The sequence below is a fragment of the Rosa chinensis genome, chromosome 4, assembly GCF_002994745.2.
Source record: "Rosa chinensis cultivar Old Blush chromosome 4, RchiOBHm-V2, whole genome shotgun sequence".
Lineage (NCBI taxonomy): Eukaryota > Viridiplantae > Streptophyta > Magnoliopsida > Rosales > Rosaceae > Rosa > Rosa chinensis.
In genome coordinates, this window is record NC_037091.1 from 36,104,116 (window position 1) to 36,124,389 (window position 20,274).

The 20,274-nt window shown below is 38.3% G+C and overlaps 1 protein-coding gene across 1 annotated transcript; it reads left to right on the forward strand.

The window, feature by feature from the left end:
• Positions 1-1,200: 1,200 nt before the first annotated feature.
• On the forward strand, positions 1,201-5,618 carry LOC112196269 (disease resistance protein RPV1). The gene is made up of 5 exons (XM_024336582.2): positions 1,201-1,742; positions 1,945-3,043; positions 3,293-3,571; positions 3,696-4,661; positions 4,765-5,618. The coding sequence occupies exons 1-5, from the start codon at positions 1,255-1,257 to the stop codon at positions 5,251-5,253; spliced, it is 3,321 nt and encodes a 1,106-aa protein (XP_024192350.1). The 5' UTR covers positions 1,201-1,254; the 3' UTR covers positions 5,254-5,618.
• The last annotated feature ends 14,656 nt before the right edge of the window (positions 5,619-20,274 follow it).

The following is a 20,274-nucleotide window of genomic DNA, read 5'->3' on the forward strand; positions in this document are numbered from 1 at the left end:
ACCTCTTTTGAAAAGCCTTTCCGTAGTAGAAACCCTAGGAGACCCTAGTTCATTCATATCTTATATATATATGTGTGTGTGTGTTTTTCACGTTGTTAGGGCTCGTGCACCAGAACAGAAAACATATTACTGCTACGTTTATAAAGAGCTTTTTGATCTTTCATCCTCAGAAAGTATTGAGCCAAAATTGTTGTTGAGAATTCTTCCTGAGCTGTTCCTTGTTTAGCTCTTGAAGGATTATCAAATCTCAAACTTTTCTATCAAAAAGTTTTCTGGTTTTATGCTTCATGTGTGTTGGTAGTTCATGCATGATTTGTGCCTTGAGGTGATTGACAACCGAGGTGAGAGTTGTGCCATCTTAAGATTGACAAAGGAGAACAAGGTCGCTGATTTGGAAGTAGCAAAGACGAGGAGACACCGCTGTCCACTAGATTGGTTCTAGTAGATGAGTAGTGTAAGATCTTTATGTACTTTCATATTCATATAGTGGATTGTTCACCGGCATAGTGCCCGCAGTTGTTTACCTCTTTAGAGGGTTTTACTGCGTTAACAGATCTTGTGTTATTTGTGATGATTTTACTTTAGATGGTTTGGCAAATTGAGTAAATCATAACGTCATCAAAGAATCTGTATCTTTGATTAGGACTCAAGTTCTACTTCAATCCTATATTAGGATGCGAACAGGGTTGCACTCCTAAGACTGATTTCTAAAGTTGTTGACATATTGATCAGTTGCTTTGGTTGGAAAATACATATATCCATTCTGTAATTACAATTCCACCGGCCCTTGAGGATAAGCGCATGATCATAAACGTGGCATCCATTGCTGGAACGTATCAAGACATGGATCAGAAGCTTTTTGATGCATCCGGTAAGATTCAAGTTCATGTAGCTTAGTCATGTTTGGTGCATCATATTTACAAGGAAAAGAACTTAATGGTTGATGGCCTTGCAAAAAAAAGTCTTGATCAGGAGTTCGACATTTGCAGACTTCCATCTATACCTCCCGGTTGTTCTTGATGATGCTTATAGGCCTTGTTAGGCTAAGGGCCGTGACTACAACTTATTTCTTAGCTTGTTGTTCCTTTGTTTGGGCCTTGGCCCCCATTGTACCAAAAGAAAAAACAGAAAATTTCCATCCACCTATTTGGCTATTTATGTCTTTTGCTCTTCACACAGACCTTCGGGAGTTGACTCAGGCCAGCCCAATTTTCATTGCTCTTAAGTCTTAACTCTCAATCTGAATCACTGCAAATGGCTTCATCCTCATCGTCCTCCTCAAAACACTGGATCTACGACGTGTTCTTGAGCTTCAGAGGTGAAGACACCCGCCAGGGCTTCACGGCCCACCTCTACAAGGCATTAGCAGATGAGAAAGTCAAAGTTTTTATTGACAAGGAGCTAAGAAGAGGGGGAAATATAACAGAAGAACTGTTGCAGGCAATACAAGGTTCTAGGATCTCTCTCATCGTCTTCTCAAAAAGGTATGCGGATTCAAGTTGGTGTCTTGAGGAGCTGGTGCAGATCATGGAGTGTAGAAGAACTTTGGGCCAAATTGTTTTCCCAATTTTCTACTATGTCGATCCTTCGCATGCCAGGCATCAGACAGGTGGTTTTGCAGATGCATTTCAGAAACATGAAGAGCGTGTCTTAACCGGCCTTGACATGGTAGTGAGGTGGAGATGTGCTCTTACTGAAGCAGCCAATTTGTCTGGCTGGCATCTCTCAAACACTGCCGAGAGGTAAGAACCACTACTCTTGGACACCCCCCCCCCCCCCCCCCCCCCCCAGGTTTATAGCTTCCCCAGCTACCACAGCTATAAACCAAATGGGCCTTCATTCAAATTCTGAGCAATTAATCTTTAGCCAGGATAACCAAGGTCTTTTATTGGGTTAACATCATATATAGTTTGTAGAATAAGTCTTGGTTGTGCTAATTGACAGGAATGAAGCTGAGCTGATCCGAAAGATTGTCGACGAGATCACTAGGCAGCTGGAGAGCACATACTTAGATGTAGCAGTGTACCCAGTTGGAATGGATTCTCGCGTTGAAGAAATCAGTAATTCTTTGTCTGTTGGATCACATGATGTTCGCATGGTTGGAATCTGGGGCATGGGTGGAATTGGGAAAACAGCGGTTGCAAAAGCCATCTATAACAAATTTTATCATAGCTTTGAAGGTAAAAGTTTTCTTGCAAACATTAGAGAAACTGCAAAGGAAAAAAATGGCATAATTACTTTGCAAGAAAAGCTTCTTTCCGATATCTTAAGACCGACCAAGATAGAGGTAGGTGATGCTGATAGAGGGATCAACGTGCTAAAAAAGAGACTTGGCTGCAAAAAGGTACTTGTCATTGTTGACGATGTAGATCATATGGACCAGCTAAATGCATTGGCCGTAAATCGTGATGCATATGGTCCAGGAAGTAGACTTGTTATAACAACAAGAGATAGACATTTACTAGACCGAGTCAAAGTGCACAAAATACATGAGATTCAAAAAATGAGTCGAGAGGAAGCTCTTGAGCTCTTCAGCTGGCATGCCTTTCGAAACTGTCGCCCTAATGGAGTTTATGCTGAACTCTCAAGAAGTGTTCTTGCTTACTGTGGAGGTTTGCCACTAGCTCTTGAAGTTTTGGGTTCTTTTCTGTTCGGAAGAAACCAAACAGAGTGCAAAAGTGCATTGGAAAAATTGGAAAGAATTCCTGATGAACAAATTCAGAAAATACTCAGAATCAGCTTTGATGCAATTGATGAAAACCAGAGGGATATTTTCCTCCATATATCTTGCTTCTTCATTGGAATGGACAAGAACCATGTCATAAAAATATTGGACGGTTGCGGTCTTTATGCAGAAATAGGAATCAGTGTCCTCCTTCAGCGTTGCCTTGTAACTGTTAGTGAAAAAAACAAGCTCATGATGCATGATTTGGTTCGAGACATGGGCAGAGAAATTGTTCGTGCAAAATCCCCCAACTGCCCTGAAAAATGTAGCAGATTGTGGCATCAGGAAGATGTAATAGATGTGTTGAATGAAGAATCTGTAAGTATTTCCCAATCAAGACAAACATATGCATCCCATATCTAAATATGCCAACAGTTACAAGCAATGCTCAATTATCCAAAACCATATTAGTGCTCTATGCTGTTATATTTTACGTAGACCAGTCAGTTTCATCTTGTATATCATTGATGTGGTTGTAAGAAAGTATACTTTCTTGACTCTTTTATATCCGTATAAACAGTTTACAGATGCAATAACGTTTTCTTATATAGTGCCTTTCATTGATAGGGAAATGAAGAAATTGAAGGACTCTCACTAAACTTGAGAAGATCTGATGAAAAGAGCTTCAGTACAAAAGCATTCAAAAATATGAAGAGACTGAAATTGCTCCAACTCAACTATGTACAGCTCACTGGAGACTACAACTATCTTTCTGAAAAATTAAGATGGCTCTGCTGGCGTGGATTACCTCTGAAGTTCATACCAAACGATTTTCTTAATCAAACAAACCTGGTTTCTATTGACCTGCGGTACAGCAATCTAGTTCAAGTTTGGGAGCATTCCAGGGTAAATTATGAACTAAATCAAACTTCTAAAAAGTTTTTGTCTTGTTTTATACATAACATGATCAATCTCTCCTTCTCTTGTTCTAAGGTTTTGAGTTTGTTTTCTTTTCGTGTTTGGCTAACAGTCACTTGAGAAGTTGAAGATTCTCAATCTCAGTCATTCGCATTACCTAAAACAATCACCAGACTTCTCAAGTCTCCTAAATCTTGAGAATTTGATACTCAAAGACTGTAAGAGCTTATCCACGGTTCACCATTCCATTGGAATTCTTGAAAGGCTTTCTTTGGTAAATCTTAAAGACTGCATAATGCTTACACATCTTCCAAGGAGTTTCTATAAGTTGAAATCTGTTGAAACTCTAATTCTTTCTGGCTGTTCAAGATTTGAGAGATTGGATGGTGACATAGGCGAGATGGTATCCTTGACAACTCTTCTTTTGGGTAATACATCCATAAGACCATTTTCAGAGCACAAAGGGGAGATATTATCTGTGGATAATCTTCTTGCAGATGACAGAGCCACAAGACAAATTCCATCCTCTATTGGCGCATTGACGAAGCTGAAATATTTATCTTTCTGCAGCCTGAAAGTTACGCGTATAGATATTCATTCAATGGATTCATGGAGTTTTCACCATTCAATGGATTCATGGAGTTTGCACCATTCTCCATTTCAATGCCTAACCTCTTTATTGCTTCCCGGCTGCAACTTAACTGATGATGCAATTCCTAAGGATCTCGGGAGTCTATCTTGTTTAAAATATTTGAATCTACGAGGAAATAGTTTTTACAGCCTGCCAAGCCTCAGAAGCCTTTCTAATCTTGAGCACTTATCAATAAATGATTGCACATACCTTCACACAATCGGAGATTTACCAACTAGTTTGAAGGAACTAGAAGTGGATCACTGCACTGCATTGACAAGAATGCCAAATTTTTCAGAAATGTTGAATATTAGATTGTTGCATCTAAGTCACTCCCCTGAACTCATCGAGTTTCCAGGCTTGGATAAGTCATTAAAGTCCATAACATTAATTCGGATGGAGAGGTGCACCAATATCGCTACTACTCTTAAGGAGACCATCCTTAAGGTCACTCTCTCTTTCTCTCTCTCTCTCCCCCTCTGTGTATGTGTGTGTGTGTGTGTGAAGCATATATTAATTGCTATTAAACATCTTGCTGAATATGGTTTAGGGGTGGACTGCTAGTGGAGATGGTGGCATTTTTCTACCTGGATGTGATATTCCCAAGTGGTTTGCCTATGTCAATAATGGTGCCCGAGTATGTTTTCAAGTGCCTCAAATAATTGGTAGTAATTTGAAAGCATTGACCGTATGCATTGTTTATTCTTCATGTTTGGACAAGGTCATATCACTAAATCGTATTTCCATTTTGGTTGTAAATCGTACCAAGCTTATCAGTTTTGTTGTTCGGCCAGCTTATCCCTACGCAATAACTTCCCTTGAAGTTATTTGGCTGGGAAATTTATCAAACAATGAGTTTCATTTGGAAGGCAGTGACTTTGTTGAGGTGTATGTTGTAATTGGATCTGGTTTCAGAGTGAAGAAGACAGGGGTCAATATAGTATGGGATTCTACAATATTTATCCATGAAAATATGGTCGAGTGTGAGCCTATACCATATAATTATTTTTGTAATACTAGTAAGAGGCAGATCAAGTAATGACATCTGATGAGGACGATTCTTCGAAATGCTTGAGGTCAGATCCCAGTATTGAAATGAGTACAGAGCAGGAGGTACCGGATCAAGAAGAATCTGAGAAGGAAGTGCAACATAAGAAATGCTTGAATAACTTGAACCGCAGGAAACTGTGCAATCATGGAAGTTTGAAGCACCAATGACGATCCAAAAAAGGGAAAAGGTGTGAGAAACTTAACTTGAGTCATTATTTTTTGTACCAAACAAATAAAAAAGTCTCAATTCATCTCTAAAAGTATACTAGTACTTGTCCCTGGCATAAGAACTGAAAACACACATTTTGTAGGTGATTGCAGTCAATACACATGCTGAAATTGTAAGGTTTTTTCTTTTGGTGTCACTGAATTTGTAAGGTTTGTTAGATAATTTTGTATTAAAAAAACAAACATTCATGCTTGTGTTCTCATGAAACTTGAAAAAGAAGATTATGTTCTTTGTTTCGTTGGTGCTTGAAGATATGCGTCTGTCCATAGGTAAGTAACGAAGACCTTTACTGCACGGAAGTACCTCTCCTTGAGGACGAATGCGGACTCTTAGGCTGGAAATAGGCCTTCAAGTTTATGGTTTGGTTCTTTCAACTTATGGAAACCTGTTGTTTAGATAATGGTTCATCTATTCTTAATTTTCATTATTTAATGGAGTGCCCATTTCGCTTGGTGCTGTTTTTTTGTCCAAGGACCGTGTACCATGTATGTTTTTCTTGATGTCAGATTGATTCTCTCTCTGAGGAGTTAATAGGGGCTGGATCAGAAGCTATTCAGTGTATTCTCATCAATGGTATTGACCCTGTTCTCTAGAGTAGTGGCAAACTTGGACTGGTAAGATTAAACTGAAGGTATAGTCCGATCTCAACTGTGACACCTGAAATGCCAAATGTTCTATCCCTGGTAACTTTTCAAGGATCAATATCTGTCCAAGTGTGGATTTTTCTTCCATGATCATCAATCTTCATTAGGATGAAAGATATGAGAATACAGCTCTGGATTAGACTTGTATTTTACTTGAAGATACAGATTATGAGTTTAGGAATCAGACAGCCTCAGTATAACCGGATGTCCGTGTATTATAAGATTTTAGTTGGGCTATAAATCATTAGATGATTCAATCAAAAAAAAAAAAAAAAAATGAAAATCATTAAATCAGATTAATGTCGATTAACAAATGTGGAGTGAGAGGAGTAGTAAAGTTAATCTTGTGGCAGTTTTAATCTCTCTCTCTGTAGTTATTATAGACTTGGTTTTTAATTGTTCTTCTTGAACCCGCCGAGCCATTCTCATCTCTTAGAGCAACTCCAACAACTTTCTCATATTTTGATTTTTCTTCATTTTAGGGAAAAATAAGCATCTTTTGCTCCAACAGATTCCTTATAACTATCCCTATTTTAGGGATAGTGAGAAAAGAGAAAACATAATTTCCTAAATTTACAGCAATCTCCAAAATTTTAAGGAAGATTATGGAGATTTTAGAGATTGCTGTAAAATAGAGAATCTGTTGGACTTGGGAATAAAAAATTGCTTAAAGGTTTAACTTTTGCTTTCCTATAATACAAAAATTATAGGGAAGTTGTTGTAGTTGCTCTTATACCACATAATTAAGTAGTTAATTGGAATTTCCAACAAGGTATACTGTTTGTATGCCGTCTTCTTCGTCAGATCGACTATTTTTATATGCATGATTCTGCCAATTCTATAACCCTTGGGCCATCTCCAGTTGTGGGGCTAAAATACCCCCCGAGTTAAATTTTAGCCTCCGAAAATCACTATTTATACCAAGGTTCAAAAAATCGCTAAGCGCTAGTCGGGTGGGGTGGGCTAGGGAGGGGCGCCCAGGCGCCTAGGCGGTTTTGTATTTTTTTTAATTTTAATTTTATTTTTATAACTTTTATTTAGACTTAAAGAGTAATAAACTAAATATTTATCTTCCTCCAAAGAAAAATAAACTAAATATTTATTTCATTAACTATTTATTTAATTAAATAGAGGTAAGAAAGAGAGAGAGGTAGAACTGAAGTTGAATTGTCTAACAAAGTTATGCTTCTTGTTGCCCTGCACGTGTCCATCCTATCCTTCTTCTCTCTACCGACTAAAAACAGCCACAATTATATTCTCACTGACACAGTTAACCACCCACTCACTTCACTCCCTTCTCTCTCTCACTTCCACTCCCTTCTCTTTCTCTCTCCTTTGCGAAACCAGTACCCACCATCTCCACCTTCTCTCTTCTTCAATTTTTCAGTAACAGAATGCATTCGTAGTGGCAGAATGCATTAATCATTACCAAGAATAAAGGTGCGGAGAAGGCGTGGAGCTTTGGTGGCTGGGGGGGGGGGGGGGGGAGCTACTGTGGCTCTGGGGAGCTCCGGTGGAGGTATGGAGCAGAGGTGTGGTGGCTTGGTGGGGAGAGCGAATAAAAGCTGCAGTCTATTTTTCCAGTTTTGGGGTCGAATGGGTTTTATGTTTTCTGATGTTGAGTTTAGGTTTTGGGGAAAAAAAAAAAAAGGGAGGAAATCGCCCAGAACGCCCAGGCGGATGCCCAGGCCGCCTAGGCGGCTACTCATATTCTATCCGCCTAAGGCTTTTCAATTTATAGTTACTCGCCTCGGTCTGCTGCCGCCCAGCTCCTAGGCGGCCTGGACGGCCGAGTTTTAGAACACTGATTTATACAAATAGTAAGGGTTATAATTTATATCATCTCTAACTCTTAGGGCTATAAGTTTAAGAGGTAATTACCATTAACTACAATTTGCTACATTTCCTTCCCATGCGCAGGGGCCAGAGACAAGTTGTCCTTGCGGTCATTTACATCTAGCTACAGTAATAGTTTATTTGCATTAAAGACATAAAAGATAGTTAAATTTCTATGGAATTACGAAAATTGCCACTCATTTTTCACGATACATCATCTCTCTCTCTCTCTCTCTCTCTCTCTCTCTCTCTCTCTCTCTCTCTCTCTCTCTCTCTCTCTCTCTCTCTCTCTCTCTCTCTCTCTCTCAAATCCATTTTTCCCTAAAATTAAAACCTCCATTTCAGCGGCGAAGCAACAAAGTGAGGTTCCTGCGATGAAGCAATAAATCAAGACTCTGGCGGCAAAGCAACGAATCGAGGATCCGGCGGTGAAGCAACGAATCGAGGATTCGGCGGTGAAGCAACGAATCGAGGATCCTGCGGCGAAGCAACAGATTAAGGCTCCGGCGGTGAAGCAACAGATCTAGGATCCGGTGATGAAGTAACAGATCGAGGATCCGGCGGCAAAGCAACAAATCGAAGCTACGCCGGCGCTAGGCCTTGAAGGTCAGTAGCCATGGAAATTTCTAGTTATTGAGAGTCAATAGATATAGTTTCTGATTACTAATTGATTATTTGGTTTGGTTTGGTTACTGAGAAATCCAAAGAAAGTGAATAATGAATTTATGTGGCTAGGTTACTAGATTTGAGATCTAATTAACTTTATGATACAATACAGTTAGGGTTAGAATAAGAAGATGCATGAAACTATTTACAAATGGTGAAAAATTTCAATTGCAGTTAAGCACAGTGAAGAAGCTAGTGAGAATTGAGTACCAGTAGCTTGTTTTGAGGGTCAGTAGCATTGAAATTTCAATTAGAGTTAAAGCTAGTGAGGATTGAGTACCAGTAGCTTGTTTGGCTTGATTGAATAGTTTTGAAGGTCAGTAGCCTTAAAATTTCTATTACAGTTAGAGATAGTGAGGATCGAGTACCAGTAGCTTGTTTCGCTTGATTGAATAGTTTTAAAGGTCAGTAGCATTAAAATTTCAATTGTAGTTAGCAAAACTTGAGTTTGGCTCGAGCAAAACCTGAGTAGTGAGGATTGAGTAGCAACAATCTGTTTGGAGTGAGTAAAACTGAGTTTTGAGGGTCAGTAGCATTAAAATGTGCAATGTGTGCAATGTGGTATTGAGGGTCAGTGCCCTTCTTTTTCTTGATAAAATGGAAGAGTTCAAATTTTTACGGTAACATATGTGCACTTAATATCTTGGTTCCTTTGGTCAACATCAGAGTTCATATTTGAGTGGAACTGAGATAGCTTTTGAGGGTCAGTACCCTACTGAGGTGTGTTTCAATAGCTTCAGAATTTTCTTAAAAGTTGTTGGTTTCTAGCATCTATATAATGCATTGCTTTGAAAATGTGGGATGCATCATTTGATTTCCTTACAATCCTATTCTTTATACTGCATGATTGTGTAAACACATAACATATGACTTTCATGTGTAAGCTACTGGTCAGTACTCATAAAGATGTTTTACTGATGGTCAATAGTTTTAGTTTTTAGCAATACTCATATATTCACACATCATATACACAGATTATTGGTAATGGCAAAGAGAAAGGTTGCTACAATAAAAGAAGAGGACGCAATGTTAATTTGCTACTATATGTAATATGCTTGCAGCAATGTATCTGTAAGATTTCTTTTTACATACCTTACTGAATGTCAGTAGCTTTAACTAATTAATGAATACCTTCACTTAGATTTCTCTATCATTTTGTAGTTTGACTGTGGAGCATATATATCTCAAAACTGTATACAACAAGTTGCGAATAACTAAGGAGTCAGGGACAGAAGTGTTTACGCAGATAATGTGCTAGAAAAGAAAATCAAAGAGAGCCTCAAGCACATGAGGAAGTCCTGCTGGAGAAACCTCTTCACCATGAAAAGAGGTAAAATTCAATGCAACTTGCATGTGAAAGCAGCAAAGCCAGAGATAAATGATATAGTGTTCAAGTTTCATATTGTAATATGTATAATAATTTTTGGGATTATTAAATAAATGAGTTGTTTCTAAGAAAAACAAAGATGAAATATAGAAATATTATTTCTTCACAATGCTACTGACCAGCAGTGTTTTCACATTATCCAAATTACAAGGGCAGTTTCGTAATTTACTTGTCAATAGATATAATTCAAAAAACGGAAGGAATCTGACCGCAAGGTATAATACCCTGCGCATGGGAACTAAAAAAAACAGGCCTGCTGATGGTAATTTATAGGCTAAAAGTGTAGGTAGTGGTAATTTGCTACAAGTTTTTAAATGCCATGTTATTTTATTATTTTTAATTATGTTTTTCAAGTGTATAGTATTTTATAATTATGCTACTATTTCTACTCTTATATAATCATTTTTTGATCAAATCTTATTAATTTTTGGGGAAATGCTCATACACCCCAAATCCACCAATATACTTCCCATACACCCCACCAACTTATTTTTATTCCCTTTCACACAAAACTTTTCTCTTTTTCTTCTCACCATCTTACCTACTTTCATACCGTTAGTACCCCCTCTCTCTTCCTTTCTGCGACCATTGCAATTTTACTATGAATAGTTCTTTTTCTTTTTCTTCTCTTTTGATGAAATGTGGTAGGCCAATCTTGAAATTATTTGCTTGGATAATAATTACAGCTAGACTTCATCATCTATTTTCAAATGTAAACAGTTAAATTTTTAATATCCATAATCGCGCATTTAGACCGTATTTTGTCTAGATTGGATTTACTTGCAAACTGTCAAAGATTTAGTAAAGAGTTAACAGAAGAGCAAGAAAAATTGAGAAAAGCAAAAGACTACCGAGCTAGACTCAGTAGAGAAACTCCAGACTACTGGGATAGAATTTTCCTAGTACAAAAACATATTTATAGAATTGAGAAAAATATTGAAGAATTGAAATTCATCCTCAAAGAGGAACAAAAACCTCTTGATTATTTGAGCATCGGTTAGATCCGCACATCACTGGTATCAGAGCTTGCTAAAAAAGCTCAAAAGAGAATCCCCAATGGGGACAATGTCTGAATTGATATTAGAGAAGTTGAATTCTCTACTAAAATCTTCTGATGAGAAACATCAGAATCTGATAGAAGAATTATCTAGATGTCAAGATCATCTAGAAAAATTACCAGATATAATCTACTAATTAGAAAAATTCTTCTGATGAGAAACATCAGAATCTGATAGAAGAATTATCTAGATGTTAAGATCATCTAGAAAAATTACCAGATATAATTGGAAAACAAAATAGATTATATCAAAAAATTCCTAAAAGGGAAGAAGAACAGCTAACAAGTGTTGGCAGAAAACTCAATGAGCAGCAAGAAATGTTGGATTCTATGAAAAATATACTGAAGGATAAGAAAAAGCCTCCAGTAAAAGCAAAGAAAGCTAATGGATTCAAACCATTAGAAAAGCCTAGGAAAAAGAAAGGAGTACAACTCCTAAATGCTGAAGAATTTGAATACAATGAAATAGAACAGGAGGTGAAAAACTCCGCAATCCCAAAATTAGATTTCAAACAAATCTATAAAAGAGGAAAGTTTGAATTGATTGTAATTACAGAATGGGTACTTACACCACTATTTAAAGTGATGACAAATCTGGCCAACAACTTTAACTTATGGTTTAGGATTCTAGAGTGGTTTCAGTCCTAAATTTGGATTGCAGAATAACTTCGATCCTAATTGAAACCACTAATCAAATCGCAACAAGATTATGACTTTCTCAATTTACCAAAACATCAATAGAAGCTAAAAGCATCACACACAAACACCAAATCTGTTGACGCAGTAAAACCCTTATAGAAGGGAAACAACTGAGGGCACTATGCCGGTAACAAATCCACTAAAGAAATTAGTACATAAAGAACTTACAGATGCTCAATCTACCTAGACCCAATCTAGAAGGCAGCTCTGTCTTTGCTTTGCTACTAACTTCACCAGCTGAACTTGTAACTCCTTTGTCAATCTTCAGATGGCACAAACTTCCACAACATCGTCAATCATCTCAAGGCACAAAGACATGTATGCAACACACAAGAAGACATACACAGATGGTGTTTTAAAGGTATGGTTTTCTGGGTTTAATGATCCTTTGGAAGCTAGACATGGAACAACTTACCAAGACACTATCAAAGAAGATTTTGGCTCAGTGCATTTCTAGAGAGATCTGAGGATGAGAGAAACCGATAAGGAACAGTGCTCTCTAGATGCAAGTGTGTGGCTAGCTGATTGTGAGAACTTAATTATATGGAAAGAGTCGTGCTAGGGCTGATTGGATATGTAAAATAAAGATAACTCACTTGATTAAGATCAGACATATTAAATAAAGCCAACTTAAAAACAAGCTGCCAGCTCAGCTTAGACACACAGGATTGAAACGCAAGTCTCATCCTAATCTAAGATAGATAAGCACCTTCAATCCTAAAGACAACAAGCAATATGAATGCAATTTATACTTGATGATGTTGAGGAGGGAAGATCCATAGAACTTGAAGCACAACATTCTTCTGAAGATCAAAGAGACAGAAGCTAAAACTAGATACAGGAGAGTCTTAGATAATGAGCTAGGAAATGCCAATTACAAAATAGTTTTTGCACTAACATTCTCCCCCTTGGCATTTCCTAGGCAAAAACTATGATTAAGAAAACATAACACTATTCTTACTGAAGCAAGAAACAGAATAGGATTGTAATTCCTGTCTTTCCTGCTGAACATTCGTGTTCTTATCTCCCCCTAATGACAGGAAAACTGTCTCATCAAAGTGACAACCCGCAAATCTAGCGGTAATGAGATCGCCTTGCAAGGGCATTAAGTGGAGGACGATTGTTGGAGTTTCAAATCCAACTGAGTTGCCCATTCATCTGTATGGACCTATCATAGTGCGCTGTGGTGGCGTAATTGGCACATAAATGGCTCACTCAAATGTGTGTAAGTACAAAATACTTTTACCCAGTTACTAGCTGTAACACAAAGATACATTGAGTGGCGGTAGATCGTAGACGAATTAGCATAGCTACATGTGATATAACATCACCCCAAGCGGATATAAGGAGATTGGTGCGCATTACCAATGTCTGGACTACCATCGTAATCGTTTTCGCGAGACCAATTGGGTGTGTTCATGAGAATTTGATGTCCAACATCAGTCCCAGTGATATGCAATAACCATCGAAAGTCTTTGTTGTAAACTCTCTAGTATCGTCAAATCCAATTGACTGAATAGCATGATCCGGGGAGTGAGCCCGTTGTTATATGATATGTGCTAGGAGTGTAGCATAAGCAGCATTACAAGTGGACAATGGCATAACACGTGACCAACGTGTTTGCGTGTCAACCAACATCATGAGATATTTAAACGTCCGCAAGTTGGTTGAATCAATCCACATGATCCCCATGGATTCTATGTAAGAACATAATGAGTATTTTCATATCCTTTGCATAGGACGGTCTCAGTCCTAATTTCTCTAAGGAACAGGCTTTGTAAAAGAGTGAGAGGCTCTAGAAGCAACCAATGAGGATTTTGGTTGGGCCTGAGCATCTGAAACGCTATTTGAAGCAAAGCCAATGTTTGCAGCATCACCTAGGGCACCCTCATCATGGTGGACGCCATCCATGGCGTTATGGATAAAGACTGTGCCAGTCCTAGGCTGGTGGTGGACGACGGCGGTGCCAGAGGCAGCAGCGGCGGTCACACTTAGTCCAGGAATCAACTTTTGATTCATGCTTCAATTCGCTCAAGAGAAAGGATGTCCATGTGAAGTCTTTAGTAGATGAATCATCATATCATGACTGGGATGACCTATCATGTCGTGACAAAGCCAATATGTGTCTAAATCTAAGAGATCTTCTCTCATGACTTTATTGGATTTAATAGCTCGAATAGTAAAATAAAGTCCACTAGAGAGACACATAAACTTCTCTCAGATGCGCCTTTGTTCGCAATCGTTAGAGGCATTTTCGCATGGAATCTGTTGGCTATTCATAGGTGCGATTTTCCCCAAGAGCGTAGAGAGTTTCTGTGACAGTGGTCAAGGTGCCATTTGGCAGGGGGAACTTGGGCTATTCCATGTCCTTGAATTAATACTGATGACCCAGCCATTGGAGTCACAAAGTAATATGCTCAGAATCAAAATGGAGTCATAATGAAAATGACTTGAAAATTTTATTCATAAGCCAACAGAGTTACATCATTGTCTCTTTGACCAAAGAAAATCTAATCCAAAATGCTAGCTAATGCAAAACAATGGTATTCGTCTAACTTCTTTCGGTAACTCCAAAATAAATGTGACCAGGTGAGTAGAGTGATGTCGGTGGAGCAAGGCTCGCTTAAGTACCACTAATCTCATAACCTTCCTAAACATCACTTTTACTTTGGGTGAGCCTACTTTGAAGAAAGACTAAACCCTTGGCATCTACTACAAAAATATATGGCAATTGCCTATTACATCTCTTGGAAAATAAAAAGACTTAATCAAAATCGCCAGTCTCTGGATATTGGCCTTTGAAGTCTTCAACCCTTAGAGTGAGATCGTCATCTTAATCTTCTTGCTCCATGTAATTTGCTTCCCTTGCTTCACGATACGTCTTGTACGCATTAGCAACATTATGGGGTGCATTGCATGCTTTAGTCCAATGTCTGGACGCTCCACACCGAAGACAAGCATCATCATGGTCAGGCTCCCTTGATCGAGGCGCACCTAGAGCACGTTGGGGATGGCTATGATCCTTGGTGGCGCCACCACCATAGCCGGAGGCTCTGCCTCTCTTTCTCTTCACACGTTGACCTCTACGGTTCCGTGCAGGCCTATCTTGGAGGTTTCCTTCCTCTTTGGGGCTAGAATATGGACCAGAACGTCCAGACTAATCCCTTTCCTTAGGGTTTCGCTCATGTTGCCCTACCTTAGGGGCGCAACTATAATTAGACTCCGGAATTGGCTTTTCTCCCACAAGTCTAGAGTTATAGTTCTTCACAAGTATGTTGTCGTGCTTTTCAGCTACATTCATGGCTCCATTAAGCTCATGAAATCTTGTGATGCATCCGGCATTGACATCAATCTAATAGTTCTTGTCTATCATCAATGCAGAGACGGGGCAGGTAGAGAGAGTCTTCTCGATCAACATCGTATCAGTGATTTCTGCCTACTGAATTCCATCAAAGATTTGATAGGAAGTGCTTCCGAATTATTGTCAAGTACAGAATTGAAATCACAGAAGCGGAAGCTATGCCAACTCACTTCTAAATTAGGAAGTAGGGAGTCACGAACGTTGCCAAAACGCTACTCGAGTTCTACCCATAGTTTTCTTGGGTCTTCCTCATTGAGATACTCATTCTGGAGCACGTCATTCGATCATGTGCCTTATCATGAGAATTATGGCTTTAGCTTCATTGGCCTCTCTCGTAGCTCTATTCGCTTCAAAAGCGGCAGCTTGTTGAGGAGTAAGCACATTCTGACTTGGCTCTTGGATCGTACTTAGGATCCCATCAGCCTTAAGATGCTAGCGCACATCACGGACCCACTTGTGGTATCTTACGCCTGTTGTCGCTAGTGGAGCGAAGCTCAACTTGTTCAGGTTACTCATCCTGAAAAACAACAAAAGATTAGGGTTAGTTTCGGAGCGAAAAGGCTACCATGAAAACAATAAAAAGAGGGGTTGCTTCCAAGAAATTAGGAATTTCCGAGCGTAGTCGCTTCCAAGAAATTCAATTCCAAGAAGGGTTGGATTAGATATAAACAATGATGTTTGTGGTCGATCGTTTCATCTCAACAAACTCTTTGGAGAACTCTACAAGTTCCAAGCTTAGAGTGTGCACGATCCCCCACAGTTCGGCTTAATTTAGTCTCCCCTATGATGAAGAAAGGGGGGTAGAAGAAGGGAGTTTGCAAGTCCCCGAAAAAAGAAGAGAAATTGAAACAAAAAATAAAAAACAGGAACTTTTAGAAAAAAATACCTTGAAATAGGTAGCCTGAAAATTTGGCCTGAAAAAGTCGCTGGAAAAGTGGTCTGAGGTGACCTGTCGCCGGAGCTACTGACGTGGCACCGGTTGATGATTTGGCATTGGCTGTTGCAGACGTGGCAGGTGCTTCAGTAGGCCTAGGCGAGTCAGTGGGCCTCTGGGCTTCTGTCCCTTTCTTTCTCCTTTTTTCTTCTGGGTCGAAAGCTTCCTTCCTTCTCCTCTGGGCTGGGCTTCGTTCTTTTTTTTTTTTTTTTTTTTTTTTTCTGGGCTTATCTGGAACAGAGAAGGAATAAAACTGGAATAGCAGGTGGCAGTTCAAGATGCAGCAGATTCTGTGGGCGGTTCAAGTGTCTTTTGGCAGGTTCCGGGAAGAATTTTTCCTGTTCCCGGAATATGGAATTAAGGCTTTAGTGGTGACAAAATATGGTGGTCAAAGGTGGACTGGAAGGGTGCGAACCAGATAGGGGATTTTCTGCTTCTTCTAGTGGCCGGTTAGGTGTTTTTCCGGCCGGTTCTTGAGGTGGCGCCGCCGGTTCTGGATTCCTGGAGTTGAGAGCTTCAAGGTGGGCGGTAGAGGTTTCTGGGATTTGAAGGCTACGAATTTAGGGTTTCAGGGTTAGGACTTCGTGCTGATAACGTGTTTAAAGAAAACTAAAATTGGGAGAGAATTGAGTCGTGCTTTCATTGATAATATGAGCCTCTTTATATAGAGGATTACAAGACATAGAATCATAGTTGTACAAGGAAAGATAATCGTACAATTAATCGGATATCTATGAATATCTCCGAGAATATCTCTAATTCTAAACCCTATTACAACTAGGTCAAGTAACCTAGAGTTTGGGCCTGACACATATTCTGGTTTTACTTGAACAGAACTATCTCAATTAAGCTCGATAAATTTTCCGCGGCTCACAAGTACCTTCCAGACAATATTCTGGTCGGCAGTACCCTCCAGAATATATATTCCGATCAGCAGTACCCTTTGATGCTTTATCTGGTACCCTTCAGATGACATGTGATAGTTAGTCGCCAGTACCCTCTGACTATCGCCTCATAGTATTCCGGTCGGTAGTACCTTCGATGAGTCATCTGGTCAGCAGTACCCTCTAGACGACATTAGATAGTTAGATGGAAGTACCCTTTAACTATCACAACTTCTGAAGGGGATATGCAGTTTGAGATATCAGTCTATTTTAAGATTTCTAAAGGGGAGTGAAATTTGCACTCCCCAAATTACAATTTGCACTCCCACTCTTATTTTAAATATTTTTATATGTTCTCCTCATATGTATTTCCATTATTACCCTTACATATCACAACTTCTTTCTTGAACTAACAACGGAAAAAGTTTCTAACTCTTTGCTTTGTCTCTCCTCTCTAGAAAAATTATTTCCCTTCTTTGTTCTGATTTTAGTTTCATCACTCTCATCTATCTCTCATTTATAAATAACAAAGAAAATGAAAGTCCTAAGATGATTAATTCTTCCTCTGAATTTGGAGTTTATGTAGTGTCTTCCCTTTTCTAAGTTGCATCTGGTCTACCATTATAGGCTCTTCTTATTCTGGGAAGTTAAGCTCTTCGGGTTGCTCTCGAAGCCGACCACGTTAAAGGTGCTGGGTCTTGCTCATGAAGGATCCTTGTAGAAATTTTGAGCAAGGACAATGTTCTCCATCTGTCTCTTGGTTTTACAATCCAACAATCTTTGTATATTTTGATCAATTTGCTTCTCTAGTACGATGAATTTCTCTTGTGATTGAAAACTAAGAAGGAAAATAACAAAACCCAGAAAACAAAATCAAATTTAGAAGATTTGTGGTTCAAATAAGTGTATAATTTGGACATCAGATTTGGTATCATGTCCTGCTTCATTTGACAACGAATCTGGGCGTTTTCTTTGTGGAGAGGTTGATGATAAGTTAATATAGTAGATTCATATTTCTAAACCAATGGTCAATATAAAAGACATGTCATTTCGGTTTTGCTTTCCTTGAAACTTTTTTTCATTTCAGCTACCTATTTAGGGACAGAGATGATTTTAGCCAAATATAAATCCACAATGTATTTTCTTTAAAACGACTTCAAATATCAAATATGGATTGCAAGACGAGGTCAATTAATGTTCTTCCATCTTAGCAAGTGCATATCTCTTTTTCTTTTTGCCAGAAGTTTATTCTCCTAGAGAACCAGAGACCACAACTCGCAATGGTTTCCAAATTGGATTCAATTCTTATCATGATAACGACTTCAGAGGATATGAAAATAAAGATTTAGAAAAATTTGCCAAAGAAAATAATTATTATTTTATGGGTAAACACTCTGCTACGGTGCTACCAAGATTCTGCGAACCCAGATTTGAGAGAGAGAGAGAGAGAGAGAGAGAGAGAGAGAGAGAGAGAGAGAGAGAGAGAGAGAGAGAGAGAGAGTGGTTATTGCGAAAGCTGAGAATTTTAAGGGGCAAATGTGGAATATTAGACTGGAAAAATTAAAATGCATATAAAAAATATTAAAGAAATGAAAAGGGAGTGCAGATTATAATTTAGGAAGTGCAAATTTCACTCTCTCCTTTTTGAAATGATTTGGAGATGGTATTTAAAATGAGAAAATTTGCAGTATATTTCTAGATATCTTTATCAGAGGATTTGAAACGGATTTTGAGTTGATTTACGTATTCTTTTGAGATTTCAATACTAGATATTAGTTAAGAGTATTTTCAAGAGACTTTACTGCATGCTTGGTTTTATATGAAACATTATAATTTTATTTTTATTTCCTTGAAATTATTTATTTTTCGTCCACTCACTCTAACGGTTTTTCTAAATGCTTTTCCCTGGACTTTTTTGTTTTTCGTGCCCAGTCTGTGCATAGGTTGATGTCGAGTGTGTGTAAGCGTTGATGTATAGTGCCCACCACCTTCATCTCTAGTGTAGGTTATATGTTTAACCTACTTGTATTTTATTTCAGTTCCTAATCTAAAGTGTTCTGATTGCCAAATTGCTATAGTTTGATAAATTGAGATTCGAATTGTGTTTAAGATTACCTTTATATTACATTGTGGGAGTTGAATGCTGAGGAGAGCATGTTAGTTTTTGGAGTTGGAATTGCGGTTGGAATTCTTGAAAGTGTTTTCCACAGGTTTGGGAAGTCCACTTTTACACCTCGTTTGGTTCGCGGGAAGGAAAATAATTCTTTTGTCTCTCCTATTGGAATGGAAATGAAATTTCCGAAAAACTTTCCATTCAAATGTTTGGTTATATAAGCAAAGTTGTCCAGAAAGTTGTTAAAAAGTTTGTAATTAATGCAATAAAATAATGTGTTGTGAGTAACAATTGCATAGAAAGAAGGAGGAAAAGAGATCATTTGGAGTATGGAATTAACCATCTTCCCCCTATTTTCCTTTGCTTCATGAAAGTATTTCTTTTCTTTTTGCATCTTCAAACATAAGAAATGAACAACTTTCTTTTTCTAATGATTAATTTATGCAAATCAAATGAGGCCTTAAGGTAAATTTTGCCAAATTTTAGATAGACACTACTAGAAATTTGGCTATAGGACACCATCAAGTATTGGTGTGAGTTGACTACAATTGACACCATTCATCACATTAGCCACTATGCAGCCACCCTTCAAATATCAGTCTCCTTTGATCCAGTTTCTAATGAGACAAAGAGCACCAATAGCCTAACGGTGCCTTGACAGCCATCATCACCTAAAAAACTACTGTCAGATGTCAAATCAAATTTGGCACCATTTTTACAGTGTCAAAATGTGATTATTCTAAATTAAAAAAAAAAATTATAAATAATGCCAAATTTGGCACCCTTCTTATCCACCTACATGCCATGCAATGCTTACAATCAATAGAAAGCTAGTGGAACCAATTCTCAAATAACTCGAATAGTATACATTCATTGCAAAACTGGTTTACATCTAGTTTCATTGTTACCGAATAACTGGAAAGACATCAATAAATTCCTATAGGAAAGAAGGAAACAAACAAAAAAAAACTAAACAAATGTGCGTTATCCAGCAACCTTTGCACAATTGCTTGATCACACAACTCTTGCTGTTCTGATTTCCAATATCTGCCAAGAAAACAAAGGGTGCAATTAATACAGAGGTCATCTCCACCATGTGTACTTAACAGTTCTAAATATGAAGTTACTAACAATATGGTCATTAAAATTAACACAATTTGTTAACAAATTAAAAATACAAAATCAATTACTCCATCTAAA

What these genes read in the sequence shown, in the direction of transcription:
- LOC112196269 (XM_024336582.2), top strand. Translation starts at nt 1,255, where the DNA reads ATGGCTTCATCCTCATCGTCCTCCTCAAAACACTGGATCTACGACGTG. An exon ending in ATGTGTTGAATGAAGAATCT is followed by an intron (nt 3,044 to 3,292) that starts GTAAGTATTTCC and finishes TTTCATTGATAG; the next exon opens with GGAAATGAAGAAATTGAAGG. An exon ending in AAGTTTGGGAGCATTCCAGG is followed by an intron (nt 3,572 to 3,695) that starts GTAAATTATGAA and finishes TTTGGCTAACAG; the next exon opens with TCACTTGAGAAGTTGAAGAT.